At 35.6% G+C, this 21,663-nt stretch overlaps 1 protein-coding gene across 2 annotated transcripts in view; it reads right to left on the bottom strand.

The window, feature by feature from the left end:
• ROCK1 (Rho associated coiled-coil containing protein kinase 1) overlaps positions 1-21,663 on the bottom strand; it is a 160,832-nt gene that overhangs the window by 20,513 nt on the left and 118,656 nt on the right. For both annotated transcript variants that reach the window (NM_001163985.2, XM_014727604.3), the window contains exons 21-26: positions 20,181-20,250; positions 17,502-17,596; positions 11,526-11,691; positions 10,346-10,439; positions 9,807-9,895; positions 1,103-1,291 (exon numbers count right to left, since the gene is read on the bottom strand). In NM_001163985.2, coding sequence (NP_001157457.1) covers positions 1,103-1,291; positions 9,807-9,895; positions 10,346-10,439; positions 11,526-11,691; positions 17,502-17,596; positions 20,181-20,250 — 703 coding nt within the window. The remainder of the gene's footprint in view (positions 1-1,102; positions 1,292-9,806; positions 9,896-10,345; positions 10,440-11,525; positions 11,692-17,501; positions 17,597-20,180; positions 20,251-21,663) is intronic.

Below are 21,663 nucleotides of genomic sequence, written 5' to 3'. Positions count from 1 at the left end.
ATCAAACTTCCAACATTAAGAAATTAAGAATTAATGGAACTATAAATGATAAGTAATTTAAAGTTGCTAATACTAAAAATTATGTAAACTTCATGAACGTTTACTACCAGAGATATAACCATAAAAATGCAATTTCTCTTCCTCAGTAATACATTACTTGGATAAGCTCCTTCTCTACTTACTTTAAACAAGTTTTTTTTTTTTTTTAAATACCAAGCATCAAAAAACAAAAACAAAAAAACCTGTTAAAACAATAGACAATGTTTGTATGGCTTCAAATGAAGTAGTTTAAAAGGTAGATAGGACACTTCTCAGGATGGTAAAACCACAAATGGAGTCAGTGCTTGGATCTAAGTCTGTCTAGGACCAGAAACCATGTTCTCAATTTTGTGCTATTAACAAGCCAGGAAGTATCAGAAAATTAAGTTTGATATTTTGATTTCAAAAAAGTGAGTCATCATTAGAGAAAACAAAAAAACTACAATACTTTGTAATGTATGTTTTATAACCTATTCATTTATAAATAGAACCTGTAATATGTGTATTTGTTATCTCTGTTAAAAAGAAACATACTACCACTTACACTACAATGAGCCCAAGAATGAGGCTGTATTTATTTTTTAATTGATTCTCCAGTGGAAAAAAAAAGACACAGAAAAAAAGCCTGAAATCCATGCTTCTCATTTTTGCCTTTACTTGATTCCCTGTCTCCTCACTGCACTTCCCAACCCCTTTTATCTCTTTCTCCAAATTTGAAACAAAGTCTGATCCTTTATCCCAACTATAGTCAATATTATATCAGCCATATCTCAATTTCAGTTTGAAACCAAAGGGGCAAAACCCTTGGCTCTTTCTCTTAAAGTAGTGTCTCTAATCAAGCAGATGCTAATGAGTGAAAATTACTCAAGTCATCATAAAGCATCTTTTTAGGTTTTCAAGATCATGGTTCTTATTAGAGTAATAATGATAAAATTGTGGAGTGTATACACCTAAATATGCATTTTTATACTAAAAAAATCTAAACAAGATCAATAGATAATAGGTACATATAGTAACAGCAATTTAATAATCCTACAAGTACACACACACACACAAACCTTACCGCTTGCATGTCGTTCAGTTCCTTCTGATGTTTCACCACCATCTGGTTGAATTTCTCTCTTTCTTGGTTGAGTTCCAGTTGTAGCTTTCGATTTTCCTTTTCTTTCTTTCTCAAATCCTGTGTATTAGCTTTCTTTCTATCAATTTTAAAATCTTTCCGATTCATTATTTCTGCCAACTTGTTGACAGCCTATTTAAATATTAAAATATTATTAAAAAGGATCTATATTGTAGCCATCTAATTTAAATCTCCACTAAAAATGCATTTTTTGACATTTTGGTGGGAGGTGGAGCAAAATGGCGAGGTGAGCTGACCCGGGACTCTCTCCCCTCCAAAGTACAACAAAGGACTGAAAAAAAGCCCTGAATTTCAGCTAATGAACCTAATGCCAGGACTCAGAGACCTACAGTATCAAAAGACAGAGGATGGAGCCCCTGCAGCCTGCCTCAGAGGAGCTGGAACGGGGTAGGAGAACATCGCTCCCTCCCCTAGAAACCGGGATCGCTGCGCAGGTCCAGGAAGGAGCGGGGGAGGGGCCGCGCAACCAGGGGCTCGTCTAGGACTCCCGCCGCTGGTACAGTGGAAACCCGCTGACGGGGGAAAGCTTCCGTCTGCAGGGACCCCATAAACCCAGGGCCCCGGGAGACCAGAGAACAGAACTGATCGAATCCAGATGGGTGCACAAGAGAAACCGCTCCCCACCCCCAGCCCCCTGCAAACTGCACTGGGCGCCGCCATCTTGCCTGAAGGCAGAGAGCTCAGAATGCGCGGCACTCGACCCCCATCTAGTGGCGACAGGCTGTAACTGCAACTGAATTCTACTACCATGTGAAAAAACCGCTCCTCTACCATCCAGCAATTTATAAAAGCCCCAGACCAGAAGGAAAACAATAAAAACACAGAATTAAGTCCTCAGGACTTGGAAATAGGTAAACTAAGTGAAAATGAGTTCAGAGCAGCTATAATCAAAAAACTCAATGAGGTAGAGAGAAAGATAGAGAAACAAGCCAAGTTCTGGGGTTACTTCATAAAACAGACAGAAATTATAAAGAAGAATCAAACAGAATTACCAGAGATGAAAAACACAATGGACCAGATAAAATAGAATACGGATTCCCTGAATGCCCGGGTAGACACCATAGAAGAGCAAATTAGCATAATCGAAGATAGACAGGCTGAATGGCGACAGACAGAGGAAGAAAGAGGACTAAGGATTAAAAGGAATGAGGAAAGTATTAGAGAGATAGCGGATTCAATGAGGAGAAAGAATTTAAGGATCATAGGAATTCCTGAGAACGTGGAAAATGAAAATGGAGCAGAAAGTGTGCTTAATGAAATTATAGAAGAGAACTTCCCAAATCTAGGGATTGAGGGAGAAATGTGTGTAGAGGAAGTTTTCAGATCTCCTAGATTTGTCAATGTAAAAAGACCTACTGCAAGGCACATAGTAGTACAAATGGCAAAAATGAATGACAAAGAAAGAATACTCAGGGCAGCAAGACAAAAGAGAATAGCCTACAAAGGAGCTCCTATTAGACTTTCAGCGGATTTCTCTGCAGAAACCTTACAAGCTAGGAGAGAATGGAGTGACATATTCAAAGTTTTAAAAGATAAAAATCTTCAGCTAAGAATACTCTATCCAGCAAGAATATCCTTCAGATATGAGGGAGAAATTAAATCTTTTCCACACAAAGAAAAGTTAAGGGAATTTGTAACCAAAAGTCCTCCACTACAAGAAATCCTCAAGAAGGCTCTCATACCTGAAAAAAGAAAAAAGGGAGAAAGGGGTCACAAACCACACAGTAGGGAGACAGATAAATAGAACCAGAATAGGATAGCAAATATTCAACTATAGCATTAGGATAAAGGTAAGGAAACTACCAAAGCAAAGACGATCTTATCACTCTTACTATAAACTCATAACACAAGTTAGAACAAGAAATGAAAATAATAATTTAGGAGCGGAAGAGCAAAGGGACTAAATTAGTCTAGGCCAAGTAAGTAAGAGACCACCAGAGAAAAGACTATATTATACACGAGATTCTAAATACAAACTTCAGGGTAGCCACTAAACTAAAAAGTAGAAGAGAGCCACAAAACATAAATAAGGAAAAATCTAAGAAACCCAACATAAGAAATTGCAGTATCAAATGGGTAGGATAAAGCACACAGGAAGAGAAAAGCAGGAAAGCCAGATAATGAGCAACAGATTGACAGCTTTAAGTCCACATGCATCAATAATCACTCTCAATGTAAACGGATTGAACTCTCCAATAAAAAGACACAGAGTGGCAAAATGGATTAAAGAACAAGATCCAACAATTTGTTGCCTCCAGGAAACACACCTCAGCCCCAAGGACAAAGACAGGCTCAGAGTGCAGGGGTGGAGGACAATACTTCAAGCTAATAGCAAGGGAAAAAAAGCAGGGGTTGCAATTCTTATATCAGACCAAGTGGATTTCAAAATAAGAAAGGTAAAGAGAGACACACAGGGACAACATATAATGATCAAAGGTGCACTTTATCAAGAAGAAATAATGCTTATAAATATCTATGCACCTAACATAGGAGCACCAAGGTTCATAAAGCAACTATTAACAGACCTAAAGGAAGATGTTAAAAACAACACAATAATAGTAGGGGACCTCAACACCCCACTCACATCAATGGACAGATCATCCAGACAGAAAATCAACAAAGAAATAGTGGAGCTAAACGAAAAACTAAAGCAATTGGACTTAATAGACATATATAGATCACTTCATCCTAAAAAAGCAGAATACACATTCTTCTCAAGCGCACATGGAACATTCTCAAGGATAGACCATATGTTGGGAAATAAGGCAAGCCTCTACAAATTAAAAAAAATTGAAATACTAACAAACATCTTCTCAGATCATAATGCTATACGGCTAGAGATTAATTACAAGAAAAAAGCTGAGAAAGGCAGAAAGATGTGGAGACTAAACAACACACTACTGAGCAAGCAATGGATCATTGAAGAAATCAAAGAAGAAATCAAAAAATACCTGTAAACAAATGAAAATGATAACATGCTATACCAACTCATATGGGATACAGCAAAAGCTGTATTAAGAGGAAAATTCAGTGCAATACAGGCACATCTTAACAAACAAGAAAAATCCCAAATAAGCAATCTTACACTACACCTAATTGAACTAGAGAAAGAAGAACGAATAAAACCCAAAGTCAGCAGAAGGAGAGAAATAATAAAAATCAGAGCAGAAATAAATACTATTGAAACGAAAAGGGTGGTAGAAAGGATCAATGAAACAAAGAGCTGGTTCTTTGAGAACATAAATAAAATTGACAAACCCCTAGCCAGACTTACAAAGAAAAAAAGGGAGAAAGCCCAAATAAACAAAATCAGAAATGAAAGAGGAGAAATAACAACAGACTCTGAAGAAACACAATGGATTATAAGAGAATACTACAAAAAACTCTATGCTAACAGAACGGATAACCTAGAGGAAATGGATAAATTCTTGGACTCCTACAATCTCCCAAAGCTCACTCAAGAAGAAGCAAACAATTTGAACAGACCAATCACAAGGAAAGAGAATGAAACAGCAATCAAAAACATCCCAAAGAATAAAACCCCAGCACCAGATGGCTTCCCTGGGGAATTCTACCAAACTTTCAGAGAGGATTCAATACCTATCCTTTTCAAGCTATTCCAAAAAACTAGGGAGGACGGAACACTTCCTAAAACATTCTACGAGGCTAACATCACGCTGATACCAAAGCCTGACAAGGACACCACGAAAAAAGAGAACTACAGGCCAATATCACTGATGAACATAGATGCAAAAATTCTAAACAAAATTTTGGCAACCAGAATTCAGCAATTCATCAAAAGGATCATACATCATGATCAAGTGGGATTCATACCAGGGACACAGGGATGGTTCAACATCCGCAAATCAATCAACGTGATACACCACATCAACAAACTGAGGAATAAAAACCACATGATCATCTCAATAGATGCAGAGAAGACATTTGACAAGATCCAACAGCCATTTATGATAAAAACTCTGAACAAAATGGGCATAGAAGGGAACTACCTCAACATAATAAAGGCAATATATGACAAACCCATAGCCAACATCATACTCAATGGGCAAAAACTGAACGCCATCCCCCTGAAAACAAGAACAAGACAAGGATGCCCTCTATCACCACTCTTCTTTAACATAGTACTGGAGGTCCTGGCCAGAGCAATCAGGCAAGAAAAAGGAATAAAAGGAATCCAAATAGGGAGGGAAGAAGTGAAACTCGCTGTTTGCAGACGACATGATCTTATATATAGAAAACCCCAAAGAATCCATTGGAAAACTCTTAGAAATAATCAACAACTACAGCAAAGTTGCAGGGTACAAAATCAGTTTGCATAAGTCAGTAGCATTTCTATATTCTAATAACGAACTAACAGAAAAAGAACTCAAGAACACAATACCATTCACAATCGCAACAAAAAGAATAAAATACCTTGGGGTAAATTTAACTAAGGAAGTGAAGGACCTATATAATGAAAATTACAAAGCCTTTCTGAGAGAATTGGATGACGACATAGGGAGATGGAAAGACATTCCATGTACATGGATTGGAAGAATAAACAGTTAAAATGTCCGTTCTACCTAAAGCAATCTACAGATTCAATGCCATCCCAATCAGAATCCCAATGACATTCTTTACAGAATTAGAACAAAGAATCCTAAAATTTATATGGGGCAACAAAAGACCTCAAATTGCTAAAGCAATCCTGAGAAAAAAGAACAAAGCTGGAGGCATCACAATCCCTGACTTCAAAACTTACTACAAAGCTACAGTAATCAAACCAGCATGGTACTGGTACAAAAACAGGTGCACAGATCAATGGGACAGAATTGAAAGCCCAGAAATAAAACCACACATCTATAGACAGCTTATATTTGACAAAGGAGCTGAGAGCATACAATGGAGAAAAGAAAGTCTTTTCAACAAATGGTGCTGGGAAAACTGGAAAGCCACATGTAAAAGAATGAAAATTGACCATTCTTTTGCACCATTCACCAAAATAAACTCAAAATGGATCAAAGACCTAAAGGTGAGACCTGAAACCATAAGGCTTCTGGAAGAAAACGTGGGCAGTACACTCTTTGACATCAGTATTAAAAGGACCTTTTCAGACATCATGCCTTCTCGGAGAAGGGAAACAATAGAAAGAATAAACAAATGGGACTTCATCAGACTAAAGAGCTTCTTCAAGGCAAATGAAAACAGGATTGAAACAAAAAAACAACCCACTAACTGGGAAAAAATATTTGCAAGTCATATATCTGACAAAGGCTTAATATCCATAATATATAAAGAACTCTCACAACTCAACAACAAAAAAATCAAACAACCCGATCAAAAAATGGGCTGGAGACATGAACAGACATTTCTCCAAAAAAGATATACAGATGGCCAATAGGCACATGAAAAGATGCTCATCATCGCTGATCATCAGGGAAATGCAAATCAAAACTACACTAAGATATCACCTTACACCCATTAGAATGACAAAAATATCTAAATCTAATAGTAAGAAATGTTGGAGAGGTTGTGGAGAGAATGGAACCCTCATACACTGCTGGTGGGAATGCAAACTAATGCAGCCACTATGGAAAACAGTATGGAGATTCCTCAAAAAATTAAAAATAGAACTACCATACGATCCAGCCGTTCCACTACTGGGTATCTATCCAAAGAGCTTGAAGTCAGCAATCCCAAAAGTCCTATGCACCCCAATGTTCATTGCAGCATTATTTACAATAGCTAAGACATGGAAGCAACCTAAGTGCCCATCAACAGATGAATGGATAAAGAAGTTGTGGTATATATATACAATGGAATACTATTCAGCTGCAAAACAGAAGAAAATCATCCCACTTGCAACAGCATGGATGGACCTTGAGGGAATTATGTTAAGTGAAATAAGCCAGTTAGAGAAGGATAATCTCTGTATGACTCCACTCATATGAAGAATTTAAAAATGTGGACAAAGAGAACAGATTAGTGGCTACCAGGAGAAAGGTGGGGTGGGGGCACAAAGGGTGAAGTGGTGCACCTACAACACGAATGACAAACATTAATGCACAACTGAAATCACACAAGATTGTAACCTATCATTAACTCAATTAAAAAAATGCATTTCTTTCTTGAAAATCAGGAAGCAGGACATTTTGTGTATGTGAAAATTAGGAGAACTTAATGAAGGTTGGAACATGATAATTGGTAACACAAGTAACTACTGTTGACTTATCTCATTGTTCACATGTAAGAACTAGACAGGTCTGTAAAAATCCATTTATGGTTCAACAATCATTCAGCACCAATTATACTGTAGGTAGGTACTGTGATAGGGACTAGATACGAAAACAGAAAATACACTTATGGCCCAAAGGCATCCTAGTGTGGTGGAGGAGCCAGACAAGCAAGCATTACAGAACACAGCAGTAAGTTAAGAAGAAAGAGGCAACAGTGCTATGGGAGCACCTGACTATGCCATACTGAGGCCCTTCTGAATGTGAAAAGGAATGTAAATACAGTTGAGGCTAACTCTTGTTGCCAGAATGAAAAAATATATTGAAAAGGAGACAGAACTGTGAAAAGCACGTGAAATTAGCTACATAAACTGCAAAACATAAGTAATGACATGCCTGTTCTGTAGTAATGTTAAAAAAAAAAAAGTCATAGATTTTCCATTCAGACAGAAAAAAGCCCTAACCACAATCATTTCCATGCAGATTAGGTTCTATCTAGGATGAGGAGCCCTTAAATAAATTTTTTTATGCAGTAAAAGCTTACTTCACTGAGCTCATAAATGTATATTTGATTTTTTTCTAATAGTAAATCTAACATTTATTACAAGAAAAATCAAATATAGAGATATATTATGAAGAAAGCAAAAAGTCCTTGTAATATTACCCCTCAAAGACCACCTCTGCCAAAGCTTTCTCTTTTCTTTCAATCTGCTGGGTGTATATCTGTCTAGACTTTTCCCTATGTATAGAAGTATATTACATATATATTTAAATTTAAAAATAGAATCATGCTAACATTCTATGCTGCAACTTACTTTTGTAAATACTATATCATATATCATGGGAAATAATATTTCCCCATGTTATTACATGTAAATCTACTTCATTTATTTTTAATGGCACCTTTGCATTCCATTGTGTGGATGTATCATGATTTATCAATACTACACTGATGGGTGGTTGTGTTTTTATTTTTTCACTATTAAAAATAATGTTGCAGGGGGCCAGCCCTGTGGCCGAGCGGTTAAGGTTTGGTGTGCTCTGCTTTTGGTGGCCCGGGTTTGCCAGTCTGGATCCCGAGTGTGGACCTACTCCACTCATTGGCCATGCTGTGCAGGCATCCCACTTACAAAAAATGGAGGAAGACTGGCATGGATGTTAGCTCAGGGCTCATCTTCCTCAAACAAAAAAGAGGAAGACTGGCAATGGATGTTAGTTCAGGGTGAACCTTCCTTAACAACAACAACAACAACAAAAAGTTGCTATAATTACATTCGTATATCTTTCTTTTGAGCATTTATGGAAGTATTTATACAGGATAAATTCCAAAATGTGCAGTTACTGCGTCAAAGAATATGTACATTCAAATGCTTTATTCTGTTAAATTGTTCTTATGTGAATGAAGTCCCCCCATGTTCTTGCCAAAGCTGAGTATTATATCTCATTTAAATCCACTCATTTGACTGTCAAAAAGATACCTCATTATTGTTTTAATTTCTATTTCTTGGTTTACTACTATTGTGGTTGAGCTTTTTAAAAATGTTTACTATCTGTTTCTTTTTCTCTCAAGTGTCTCTTTTTTTTGCTGTTGGATTGTCTTTTTCTTATTTGCAAACGATATTTATATTTATTTATATATGCTATAAATATTCTTCCAAGTTTGTTTTTTTCAACTTATGTTGTTTTGGGCTCCACAGACTTGAAATTTCATATAATAAATGTCAACCTTTTTCTTCAAGGTCTCTGTTTTGGTATAAAGGTAAGTAAAACCTCCACTGAAGGATTTTCAACAGGTATTAAGTGCATTTTTGAAAGATTACTCTAGTTGCAACATGAAGGACTGCTGAGAGGGAGAGGAGATTAGTGGTAAGAAAGGTATTATAATCATTTACTAAAAAGTAGAAAATACTTATTTTACCATAAGAATTGAGTGAGGTACATAGTACCTTATGAAGAATTTAAATGACTGGATAACTTAATAAAATGACAAGATATCAAGTTTTAGTGTAAAAAGTCTGATCTAGCTACATCATTAAATACAAAGCAAAATGATACATCCACCTCTATAGTTTCTTACTTCTTCTCTCGGTTTCAGTCAGGTGTATCTTCTCTTCATTAAGTTTTCCTACTGTCAATTAGAGGTCTTCTATACAATCTAAAATACGTTCTTACTAGTCAAATGACTAGATGAGCTAGCTTTTTTAACTCAATTGAATTCCTATTTCCTGAATAAGTCTTCCATATTTAATGAAGAATTTACATTATTTGTTGCAATGAAAAGCTTAAATCTTATAACCTCAGTTTTAAGAAAAAGCTCATAAAGAGCAAATATTAACTTCTGAGTACATGATACTCAGATACAAACACATGGAAAAGGCTGAGAGCATGTATACCTGTGTTTTAAGGGTTCGTTCTGTATTGATATTCTTTTCATAGGCAGCCTTAAGATTACTGATCTCCTCCTCCTTCTTCAATTTATATTCTGTCAAGAAATTATATAAAATGTTACTGCATGGCATTAATTAAATGCATTCCAAATCAACAATGTCCTTAATTATTCAAATTAGTATACACTACGTAGTAACTTTCAGTACCTTCATTTAGATATTTTTTTCCAGCTTTATTGGTGTATAATTGACAAATAAAATTGTAAGATATTTAAAGTGAACAATGTGATGAACGGATATAGGTACACGTTGTGAAAAGATTCTCCCCACCCCAGGGAGTTAATGAACACATCCATCACCTCACATATTTACTTCTTTTTTTTGGTGAGAACATTTAAATTCTACTAAGGTACTTCTTAAGACTTCAGAAGTTGTTTAACATATGAAAACAAATATTTCCAAAACCTAACACACAACATAAACAGCTAAAGATTTACTTCTGAACTTGATTTCAACATTAAGATTTTTTTTAAAAACCTACATACCTTCCTCTGTCTTCCTCATTTTATCAGTTAACTCTTCATTTTCTTTTCTTAATAATTCAATATCTTTGGTTAGCATGCTATTCGTTTCTTCGAGCTAAACAAAGCACACAAAGTTTTAAGCTATAGTCTCTTTGCCAGTCTCATATTTAAAGCAATAACCTTTAAAAAAATACTTTGCATTTTCCATAGATGAGGACAGGTCAGAAGTTGCCTAACTATAAAAATTCCTGGTGTTTGGTTTAAAATGTGTAGATATAACTAAATTAAAAATATTTTAAAACAATGTTAGTTTCCAAAAATTATTTCAGTGTGTGCGTATACATACATATATATGAACAAAAGGAATAAAACTGTAATGGAAAGAGAACTAGACTGGAAAATAGGAAATTTGCATTTAGTTTTCTAGCTCTGTGACCCTTAACAAATCACAATCTTTCTAGGCCTTAGTTTCTTCATCTGAACGAAGATGTTAAAAATGACAAAAATGTTTGATTACTGTTAGTAATGTACTTATTCACCATTCTATGTATATTATTTCATTTAATCTTCATAAGAATGCTGTGGAATAGGTATTATTATTTCTATTTTATAGATGAAGAATCTGAGGCTTGGAGAAGTTAAAGCAAACTGCCAAGACAATGCAACTTCTTAGAGGCAAAGCTGGGATTTGCACCCAGGCCTGCTCACACCAGAGCACTTGATGGTGGCTTCAAAAGAAGTCTCTCTAACTCAACTTTCTAGCCCCGTGGTTCCATACAGACGATAGTATAAATTTCAGGAATAGGTAATTAGTTGTAGTGGTGGTTTTTCTATGATGGTTTTATGGATATCCATAAAGAATTTCTCATCTCAAAACAGTTTCTCTGAATTTTACAAAATTCTGGCCATAAAGTCAGTTGTAATGTATTAAGATAACACAACAAACGAATTTAAGCAAATCATTTCTTCACATAAAATACATTAAGATCTATAAACAGAAAGAGAAAAAAACCCAACAGATTGAACAAGAGTTTCAATTAACAACTGCTTTGGATTATATAAGTTATTTTATACATGAGTGCAGACTGACCACTGCAAGTAAAGTATAAGTAAATATACATGCACACACACTCACTCTGACACTTCAAGATGTGATTTAAATTAATTTTAGTCATATAACTTACCTGACTATCACACTTACCCGACTAACAGTGTGATCTTTATCTGTAATCTCTTGTCTATTTCTTGAAGCAGCTTTCTTGCTTTCTTGGGTCAATTCAAAATACTGCTCTTCTAGAAGCCCTCGCGCCAACTGCTCAGACTCAGCTTTTGTTTCTGCTAGATCCAACTGAGTAGCAAGAGTTTCTCTGCAATAGATTTATAAAAGAAATGGATATAAACAAATTCAGTTCATTCTTCCAACAATCATATGCTTAAAAAAACAATTATATTTAAATGATAAAAAGAATTAAGTTATTGTTAAAATAAACTTTGAATTCACTAGAAACTTTCTATAAAAGAAATTTAACCTCTCACACTTTGAAAAACTATAAAAGTAAAGAACTCTTAAATCTTATACCTGCTATTGTGCTTAACTAAGAAAAGGCATTGGCAGTCTACTTTTCAAAAGGAATTTGCTGTGGTCTGGAATGGAAGATAGTACGGCACAGGGGAAAAGTCATTGGCTTGTAACTCAGGAGGCCAGACTTGGATCCTTATCCCCATTGTATCACTACTAACTAACTGAGTAGGGACATTGGGCAAGTTCCTTACACTTCCTGAAGCTCCATTTAATCAAATCTGGAAAATGAGAGGGTTAAACTATTTCTGAAGTCCCTTCCAGCTCTGAAATTTATTGGGATTATGAAGACTTATACGTAGATTTGCAAAGCACTATTAACTATTCTAGGAATGTTTCTTGGGAATTACACTTTACAGCTTTTCAGAATTGACATTCAAACCAGGACCAGATCACTCCAGTTTGCCTGCTCTTCCTAAAGAGCACTTCTTAGATAAGTTATCTTGGTTATGACTGTACCCCCCTGTATACAGTATGTGTTCAATAAATGTTTGCTAAATGAATGAGTGAATGACTACTACCTATTTTCTACTAAGGGAAAAATAGAAAGAAAATATTCTGTCTCAAGCCTAAAGAGGGAGACACATACTAACTACAAAAAAAAAGAATATTCATTCATTTCCCCTCAAAATATTTGGTTGCTTACTATGTGCCAAACAGTATTCTAGGAATTAAGGCATACATTAGTAACAAAGTCTCTGCTCTCAGCAAGTATATATTAGTAGGGTGAAACAGACAATTTAAAAAAATGAACAAGTAATACATAGTGTGCCACAGAAAACAATAAAAGAAGAAAGGTGGAGGAGGCTGTGAATCTGGTCACTATTTTATATAGGGTGATCAAGGAGGCCTCTCTGCTAAGATGATATGTGAGAAGAGATATGAAAGAAGTAAGGGAGTGAGCCATGAATGTATTTGGGAATACATGTTTAAGCAGCGGAAGCATCTAATAATAAATCCCCTACAGTTGGTCTGAAGGAAGTTAATGTGAGCAGAGTGAGAGATGGGAGAACGTTGTGAGAGACGTAGTAAAAGAAGAGTGGAGAGAGGAGAACAGACATTGTAAGGCTTTCCAAGACAATACAGGTACTTCGGCTTTTACTCTGAGTATTCTGTTTTAAAAAGATCACTCTGGCTGCTGTATTAAGATCAGACAGTAGGAGGACAACGGCAGAAGCAGGAGTATCAATTAGGAGGCTACTGAAATAATCAAGATTGGAGATGATATTTTGGATCAGGTTGGTAAATGGTGAGAACTGATCAGATTCTGGACATATTTTTTAGTATAGTTAGAAAGATTTATTGATGGATTGAGTGTAGAGTATAAGAAAAAAAGGAAGAGTTTAGGATAACTTCAAGTTTTTGACTTAATGGGAAAGAACAGAATAACTAATACCAAAATGGGGGAAAACAGGAAGGAGCAGGTTGGCAAAGTGAGGGAATAGGGAAGTTTTTCTGGATATGTTACATATGCGATGCTTATTAAACACTTAAGTGGAGATGTCAAATAGACAGCCGGATATACAAGTCTGGAATTCAGGGGAGAATGTACTTGTACACTGATTCTATTTAAAGCTATGAGGCTGGATGAGAACAAGCAGGGAGTGATCCCTTGGGCCCTTCAAACTTTAAAGGTCTTGGAGATGGGAAGGGACAAAGGAGCAAGGGAGGCTGAGAAAGAGTAGCTTGTTCAATAAGAGGAAAATAGAGTGTGGTGTCACTGAAGTCAAGAAATTTTGTCAAGAGAGAATAATTGACTATGTCAACTGCTGTTGTTAAACGAGATAAGGACTGATAATTGACTATTGTCTTTAACTACGAGGAAGTCACCAGTGACCTTGAGAAGGGTTATTTTTGTAGAGTGATGAGTACAAGTCTCACTGGAGTGGGAGTGAGAGAGAATGGGAGAAGAGGACCTGAGGATAAATGGTACGTCACTTCTCAAGAAAGTTTGCTACAAAAGGAAACAGAAAAATGGGACAGTGGCTGGAAGAGGATATGTAGTTACAAGAGGGTTTACAAATTCTACAATATCTTAGGAGGTTACGGGTAAGTGCTACAGAGAAAAATAAAACAGGGAAGGCATATTGAACTAAGTAGCAAGGTAGTAGTATGAGGCGGAGGATGTTTGCAATCTTACAAAGGGTGTTCAGGGAAGATGTCTCTCAGATGCCCTTTAGACCTAGACCTGAAAAGGGTAAAGGAGGAGGTCATGTGGATATTCAGGGGAAAATGTTCCAGGCAGAGAGAAGAGAAAGTCCAAAAGCCTCGAGGCAGGAGAGTGACTGGTGTGTTGAATAGTAAGGAGGTCAATGTGGCTGTTGTCTACACTCTGTCTCCACTACCCCTACCCTTCCCATTCATGTCTTAATCCACTTTAATCTCGTATCTGTTCTCATCACTATTTAGGAACTGTTCTCAAAAAGATAACAAACCTTAAATATAATGGACAATTTATTTTTCAGTTGACCTTTCTGAGTATTTGGCACTTTAAATTACTTTCTCTTATTTGAAATATTCTATTCCCCTAGCTTTTGTGATACCCTACTCTGCTTTTCTGCTTGTATTACTGGTGACTTATTACTTTTCCTTCCTCTGCCCATTCCTTAAAAGTATAGGAGCTAGTCTGCCCTCAGCCTTTATGTCTTCTCATCCTATATTAGTGGTTACAACTTGTTGTCTGGGAGGCTCAAATGAGTCCACATAAGTGTCCCCCTCCCTCCCTCCCTCCCGACACACACATACACACACTCAAAATAAATTTGGGCCCTTTTTTACATTTTACATAACATTTTAAAACATTACATAACATTTTATGTTAAAACATAATTTTAGAGAACATTACAAAACATTTTACATAAAAATTCAGATTCCTGGTTTTTCTTGAAAGACCAGAAGATCTTGAAATACTGGATCAGTGTTACCATGTGCCAGCAAGTGGTTAGAACTGAGGACACGAACTCTTCAGTTTGTTGTAATCCTTACAACTCACACAATGAATGTACTGACATTTAGATCCAACTAACTTCAACCCAGTCACATATATGGTATCACGGGCTCATAAGTATGTAAACTTTGATATACACATTCATCTTAACAAATCTCATCTATCTGAGTGGTTTCAGTATGCAATGATTGTCAAATCAGCTACAAGTCCTTATCTTTTCTCTGAGTTCTGAAGCAATAAACCCAAGTACCTAGTATCATTTCTCTTTGAACATCCCATAAACATCTCAAACTCAACAGGTCTGAAACGGAAATAATCTTGTCTCCCCTCATCTCACAAACTTGATATTCCTTAACTTAGGGACTAGCACTACCATCAACCCAACTGCCCTGGTCAGAAACTCAAGAGTCCACCTGAAATTTTCCCTAACCTTTATCCCCACACCCCCAAATCTACAAGTCCTACTGCTTCTACTTCCTATTTTTTCCATGCACTTGCCTCTCTTTTTACTGCCAACTTACACTATAATTTTACATCTAGATTATTCCAATTATTATAATTGGACTCCCTGCATCCACCCAGCTTTGCCTCACTCCAATCCATTCTCCACTCTAAAGAGCAGAGCTTTCTAAAACACCAGCTTGTCAATCCCTAGCTGAGAATTTTCAACCATTCATTCATTATTTATTGAATACTTATTCAATGCAAGGCCCTGATCTAGGTGATGTGTGTGTGATGTAGGTGTGATGGACATGCAACAGAGAACAATAACAAAAACGAAATTTCTCATTCTTCAATGTTTGATAATTCCAAACTTTTCAGCATGCCACACAAGGCCCTTTGTTGTAATCTGACCCAAGTTTCTCTCTCCAGCCTTATCTGTCACCAACTGTCTCTCTACCTGCAAACTAAACCATTTGCTGTTTCCCAAATCACAGGCTGGCTTTTGCCTATATTGTCCCCTTCCCCATATCCCATTCCCTGGCAAATTTTACTTTTCCTTAGTTGTCACCTGAGAAATGTTCTCTGAATCCCACATGGTAAGATAAGGTATATCTTTAATGTATTCCGATACCACTTTGTCATAGCAGCCTACCTTAATTATATCTGTCTCCTGACTAGATTCTGAAACATCTGAAGGTAAGAACCATAACTTAATAATAATTATATCACTGGAATGAAGCACAGTACTTTGCACAATAGTGGTGACCAATACATTTATCTTGAATAGATCAAACAATGGCAAACATATTAACCCTATGAAACAACTTAGTATGGAGTGGATTGGGTGCCCCCTTCACAGTGAATGCAGACAATCTGGGATTGCATATTACATCGTAGATACCATACAAATGACAGGTAACACACTATACTCTACAATAGGAGTCTACTACTGTCAGAGAGAATAACCAGGAAATGTACCTTTGTTCGTACCTTAGACTCCACCTAGTGTATTAAGGACCACTGAGTGTCAAGGGTTGCTAACAACACAAAGAGGCAACCAGATATTACAAGGTTACATCTGAGGTAATCTTCTCTCTAAAAATCAGACTTGAATCTCATTAAGACTCCAGATTAGGGATGTCCAACAAAACTTTCTATGATCATAGAAATATTCTAAACCTGTGCTGTCCAATATGGTAGACACTTCCACATTTGACTACTGAGCACCTGAAATGTGGCTAGTACATCTGAGGAAGCAAAGCTTTACTTTTATTTAAATAAATTAGAGTTTAAATTTAAATGGTTACATGTGACCAGTGGCTACCATAGTGGACAGTACAGCTCTAGATTTAACCACGGATTTGCAAGAAACACAGAAGGATGAGGAAAATGTTCAACTAACTACAGAAACAGAAATAGTAAAATCACAACTGAGGAAAACTATACAGGACAAATCCAGTTCCTTCAATACTAAGTGTCAGGATAGTGATTACTCTTGTGGTGGGGAAGGAAGAAGGCATAATTAGGAGGGGGGATATAGTGGACAGCAAGGTCCTGTCTCTTTCATGGGAGCTGGTTATAATGATATTCATGATATAATTCATAAAATTGTACATGTTTTGCTACTTTATGTGTTTGTCTGCTTCAACAATAAGACAGTTAAAATCTTTAATTTCTTTCAAACATGGTTATATGGAAAGAGAATATAACAATGTCAGAAAACTAGTTTCGGTGTCTGTTCTGACGCTATCTAGCTATGAGAAGTTGTTACACTTAAACAGCTTTATAAGATCTTCTCCTTCTAAGGCCCTAACACACATGCAATGGAAATTAACCTGTCTAATAATACTAAGAGGAAGACCTTAAATACCTTAACCTACCATAAAATAGTGACTTGAAAATATAGCACAAACTGTTTATATAGAAAGAGATGTTTAAAGATTGAGACTCTTGAAAACAATTTATTGCCACAGTTTAGTGAATCTCTGTAAAACTGCTGTACTGTTAATGTATTAAATTATTTTTTCACCACAGACATACATTTTAGCCTAAATCTAGTTTGACTTGTTCTGAATTAGCCTAATAAGATTTGCCCTGCCATTCCCATCAGAATAATGGCACAACTACCCTCTATCTTTAAACTTAAATTTAAGTTAAGAATGCTTTGTTGTAGTAGTGATTCATGTTCTAAAGTAAAATGGACATACTTTTCATTTTGTAGTTCCTGTATTTTCTTTAAATTTTCTCTGTTTTTTTCTTCAATTTCTTCCTTAAGTTCCTTTACCTGGGTTTTATAAAGTGTCTGCAAAACAGTGATGAAGAAATAAGTATTTATGGTGGGTTAAAAAACAGTTTGGTTGTTTGTTATAAAGTGAAATCACATATGATCCAACAGTTCTACTCCCAAGTATTTACCCAAGACAAATGCAAGTATATGTCCACACAGAATCTTGTACATGAATTCTCACTGCAGCTTTATTCATAGTACCTCCAAACTGGAAATAACACAGATGTCCATTAACAGATGAATTTAAAAAATTGTGGTGTATCCATACTACTCAGTAATAAAAAGGAATGAACTACTGATGCATACAACATGATAAATCTAAAAAATGTTTTGCTGGGTGAAAGAAATGAGGTGCTAAAGGGTATATACGGCATGATTCCATGTGTATGAAATTCCAGAACAGGGGAAAATAATCAATAGTGACAGAATGCAAACCAGTGGTTGCCTGTTGACAGAATGCAAATCGGTGGCTGCCTGTAGATAGAGATGGGTAGAGAAGATTGACTGCAAAGGTTCACAAGGGAATTTTTCATGGTGAAGAAAACTATTACATGTTGATTGTGCTGGTGGTCACACGGTATACACATTTGTCAAAACTTACTGACCTATGCACTTAAAATGGGTACAATTAATTACATGGAAATTATACTCAAAAATATATGAAAAATATTGATTTGGGAAAAACATTATAAAGAAATTTAGCCAGCACTAGTACTCATTTAAATGTTAGATCAATTCTTGAAGAGAATACTGTTAGAGAAACTACTTCTCTTTTGTGTGGGTAGGATGGGGCGGGTGGTTGAGAGGCAGAAGAAATATCCATGAACAAGATTTATCAAACAGCCTGTTAACATATGAATAATATATACTTCTTAAAGAACAATGGTTCTTACAAAATTCAATAGGCTTTTGCCAACTCCATCAACAAATATTTAACAGGTATGAATAAGTATTAGATCCATATTGTGTTGGGTTCAGGGATTACAGAGTATACTTCCAGTTCTCAAGTTTATTTCCTTTTTTTTTTTTTTTTAACTATCCTCTTTAGTTTAAAAGATAAGATAAGGAAAAAAATAGTCAGGACCAGCAAATAGTTGTGGAGAACTACTTTTATACTGTACACTTAATTATCCCTCTAAGAAGTAGCATTTCTCTAGGGGAAAAATACATACATTTCTATGGGAATGCAAGTAAAGGAAGAGTGCTCTAGTTTAAGTGTTTACAATTTCTAAAATGAAATAATTCATTTTGCCATTAGGAGTCAGATTCTTATCTCTTTTCTCCAACTTCAGATAATGAAATTTATACGTGTAATGAGTGAAGGGATAAAAAGAAAAATAATCTGATTTGAAAGCCCCAATTAAAGAAAATATTAAATTTGGTTCATAATATCTTATCAAATTTAATGATATCTAACCCAATCCTCACAAGCAATAGAATAAATCAGAACTAAGAGACAGGATAAGGTTTTGTGTTATTTTTATAGAGGCAAAATCAGAATCTATACCACAAGTCATTTGACATTCATCCCAAAGAGGAGCTACTAGAAGCCTTGGTGGAAGCATATGGACAAGAAAGAGTGCACGATATTACAGAGCACTTTGCAGACGTCAGTACGACTCACTTTGAAAAAAATTAATGTTAATCTACACTCAGGGAAAGGTTTTTGGACAATACTGATTTTCTTACAAAATTTAAAAACATATTCTAGTGATGGTCTGATAAGCTAAGAAAGAAATACACAAAAAATAGTCAGAAAGTCACCATGTTTATCAGAAGATGAGCACAGTAGAGCACAAGGCTCTAAATCATATGAAAATTCTGCAGAGCTCTCAGATTTTTCTCGGAAAATTTTCAGATTTTCTCAGAAATCATTACTTCCAATATTGTTCACACTTGGTTTCTAGGGCATGTTCACCAGGGCAACCCAAATTCCACACATTTAATTGCACTGAATAAGGCTGTAGAAAAGTGGCTGCCAGTGTAATAGTAATGGAGCAGCTAGATAAATGTTTTGAAATGGTAGAGCATAAGCTTGGCAACCAAAAGAAACAAACAAAAAATGCAGAGGCTTCATTAAAGCCTCAAAGCATTAGCTGTAAATGCTAATCAACAGAAGTAGTGAAAATACTTGGGCCTGCAGCAAATAAGAGAATGATTTCTATGGAGGAAAAGCAAAACAAACATATAAAGTGCATACAGAGCTAAAACATTTGGAAAAAGCTCTTGAAATTAGTTACACCTACAACAGTATGTAGTTCTACCTACAAATATGATAAGTATACAAGAACCACACATGATAACATTGACACCCTAAACCACCCAAACTTGCTACCAGGCAAACAGAATCCTTAAAAGTCTTATAATAGTTCTAGTTTGATGGCAATTCTAGAAATGTTTGCACAAAAAAGGTCATTTCTTTACAAAGTAAACAGACCATGAACTCAGATCCAAAAATAAAATGTAGAGACGTAGATATGAAAAGGGGGAGGAAAATCGCTTCATAGTCATTTGAAAAAGAATCACAGTTCACATTAAAAATCTACCCTGTTTTAAGTCAGGTTTTGAAAGAGTCTATAATATTAAAAATGATTCTCACCGAGAAGTATTGCTCAGCTTCAAGCTGATCTTGTAGCTCCCGCATCTGTCCTTCATTTCCTCTATACTGTCTTCAGATAAAAGAGAAAATAGTACACAAATGCATAAATAGCTAGATGTTGGATTATTCTTTATTTATTAAGGTTGCTAAAATAAAAATGTTTACTAAAATGACCTCTGTTTTTAAAAATCATACTTCATTATACAGTATTACTTTAATAATTATATTTGGTCAGGCCACACTGTCTGGTTCCATTTTGCTCCTTATAAAATGATACTATGCAAAGTTGAGGGACCCCTTTTCTACTGAAGGTCACCTTCAGGAAAATACTAATTATGGACTAATCCAAATTGCAAAAGTAAACATGATATTGTTTTTTGTACATTTTTATAGAAAAAAGCATTCTTAGGGATATATTTGAAATGTCTTCTGTATTAAGTAGGCAATTAAAAACAGGCAACATGAATAATACCAATAATTCATACTATATATTATGGCCCATTAAGCACACAGGGAGTGGCAGAAATGAATAATCAGATAAGGAATCAAAAAGAAGGAAGGCAAGCAGCAAGTACAGTAACTGATAAAGGAGAAGGAAGACAGACAGAGACACTTACATATACTACACACAGAAACGGAACTCACATAGAGAGGAACAACGCAACTCAGAGACAGATTTTCAAGTATTAACAATTCCACCTGTGGCTGCTAGGTTTGATATTAGATAGTAATAGCTTTGTATTTTCATCATCTAACAAGCATATGGTTGATAAAAGGACGTAATAAATGTTCACTGAATGCCGAGTGAAAGTTATTTTGGGAGAAGAAAACTATAAAACATTACCTGGTGAAAATGGTGGCTCTAAAAGAATTTCACCAATATAAATCCAACAAAATAAAAACCGACAATTTTATCTGAGAATTACTGTGTTGTAAACGATGCTGGCAGATGAAGACATTATAACAAATTTGGAGAAAATAAAAACACATGACTTGGCATAAGATATACCTATTTTCAATAATAAATTTTTGAGCATGTCCTTATACAAATTCTGAAAGCAATACTGACACCTTGTCTCCATTTCAAGTAAGTGGGCACATCGCATCTCAGAGTGGAAGAAGAAGAAAAAAGATACTTTGCATTCCGAGATGAACCACAGGAACAAAATAAAAAACATCATGTCTAATTCTATTCTCTAAAATAAGGAAACCTTAAATATTTCCTGTAAGGTACTGAACCCTTAATAAAAACAAGTTTTATCCCTGATTTTTGTAATTCTAGTGTGAAGAAACATGATGATGTTTGTGGATATGAAAATCATGAGAAAACTGTGGTTTTTCCAGTGTAAACAGACTTACTTTAAAGTCAGTAGCATTGATAATCTCCTTGTTTCTCCCTTTAAATACCTGTACTTATTGTTTAGTAAGCCTGTCCTTCCAACTTCTTTGCAAGTAAATTCTTTTATTTCTAAGTGTTTTTTTC

Source organism: Equus caballus, chromosome 8, assembly GCF_041296265.1.
Source record: "Equus caballus isolate H_3958 breed thoroughbred chromosome 8, TB-T2T, whole genome shotgun sequence".
In the NCBI taxonomy this organism is placed as follows: Eukaryota; Metazoa; Chordata; class Mammalia; order Perissodactyla; family Equidae; genus Equus; species Equus caballus.
The sequence above is the reverse complement of the archived record's forward strand: the minus strand, read 5'-3'. Positions and strand labels throughout refer to the sequence as shown.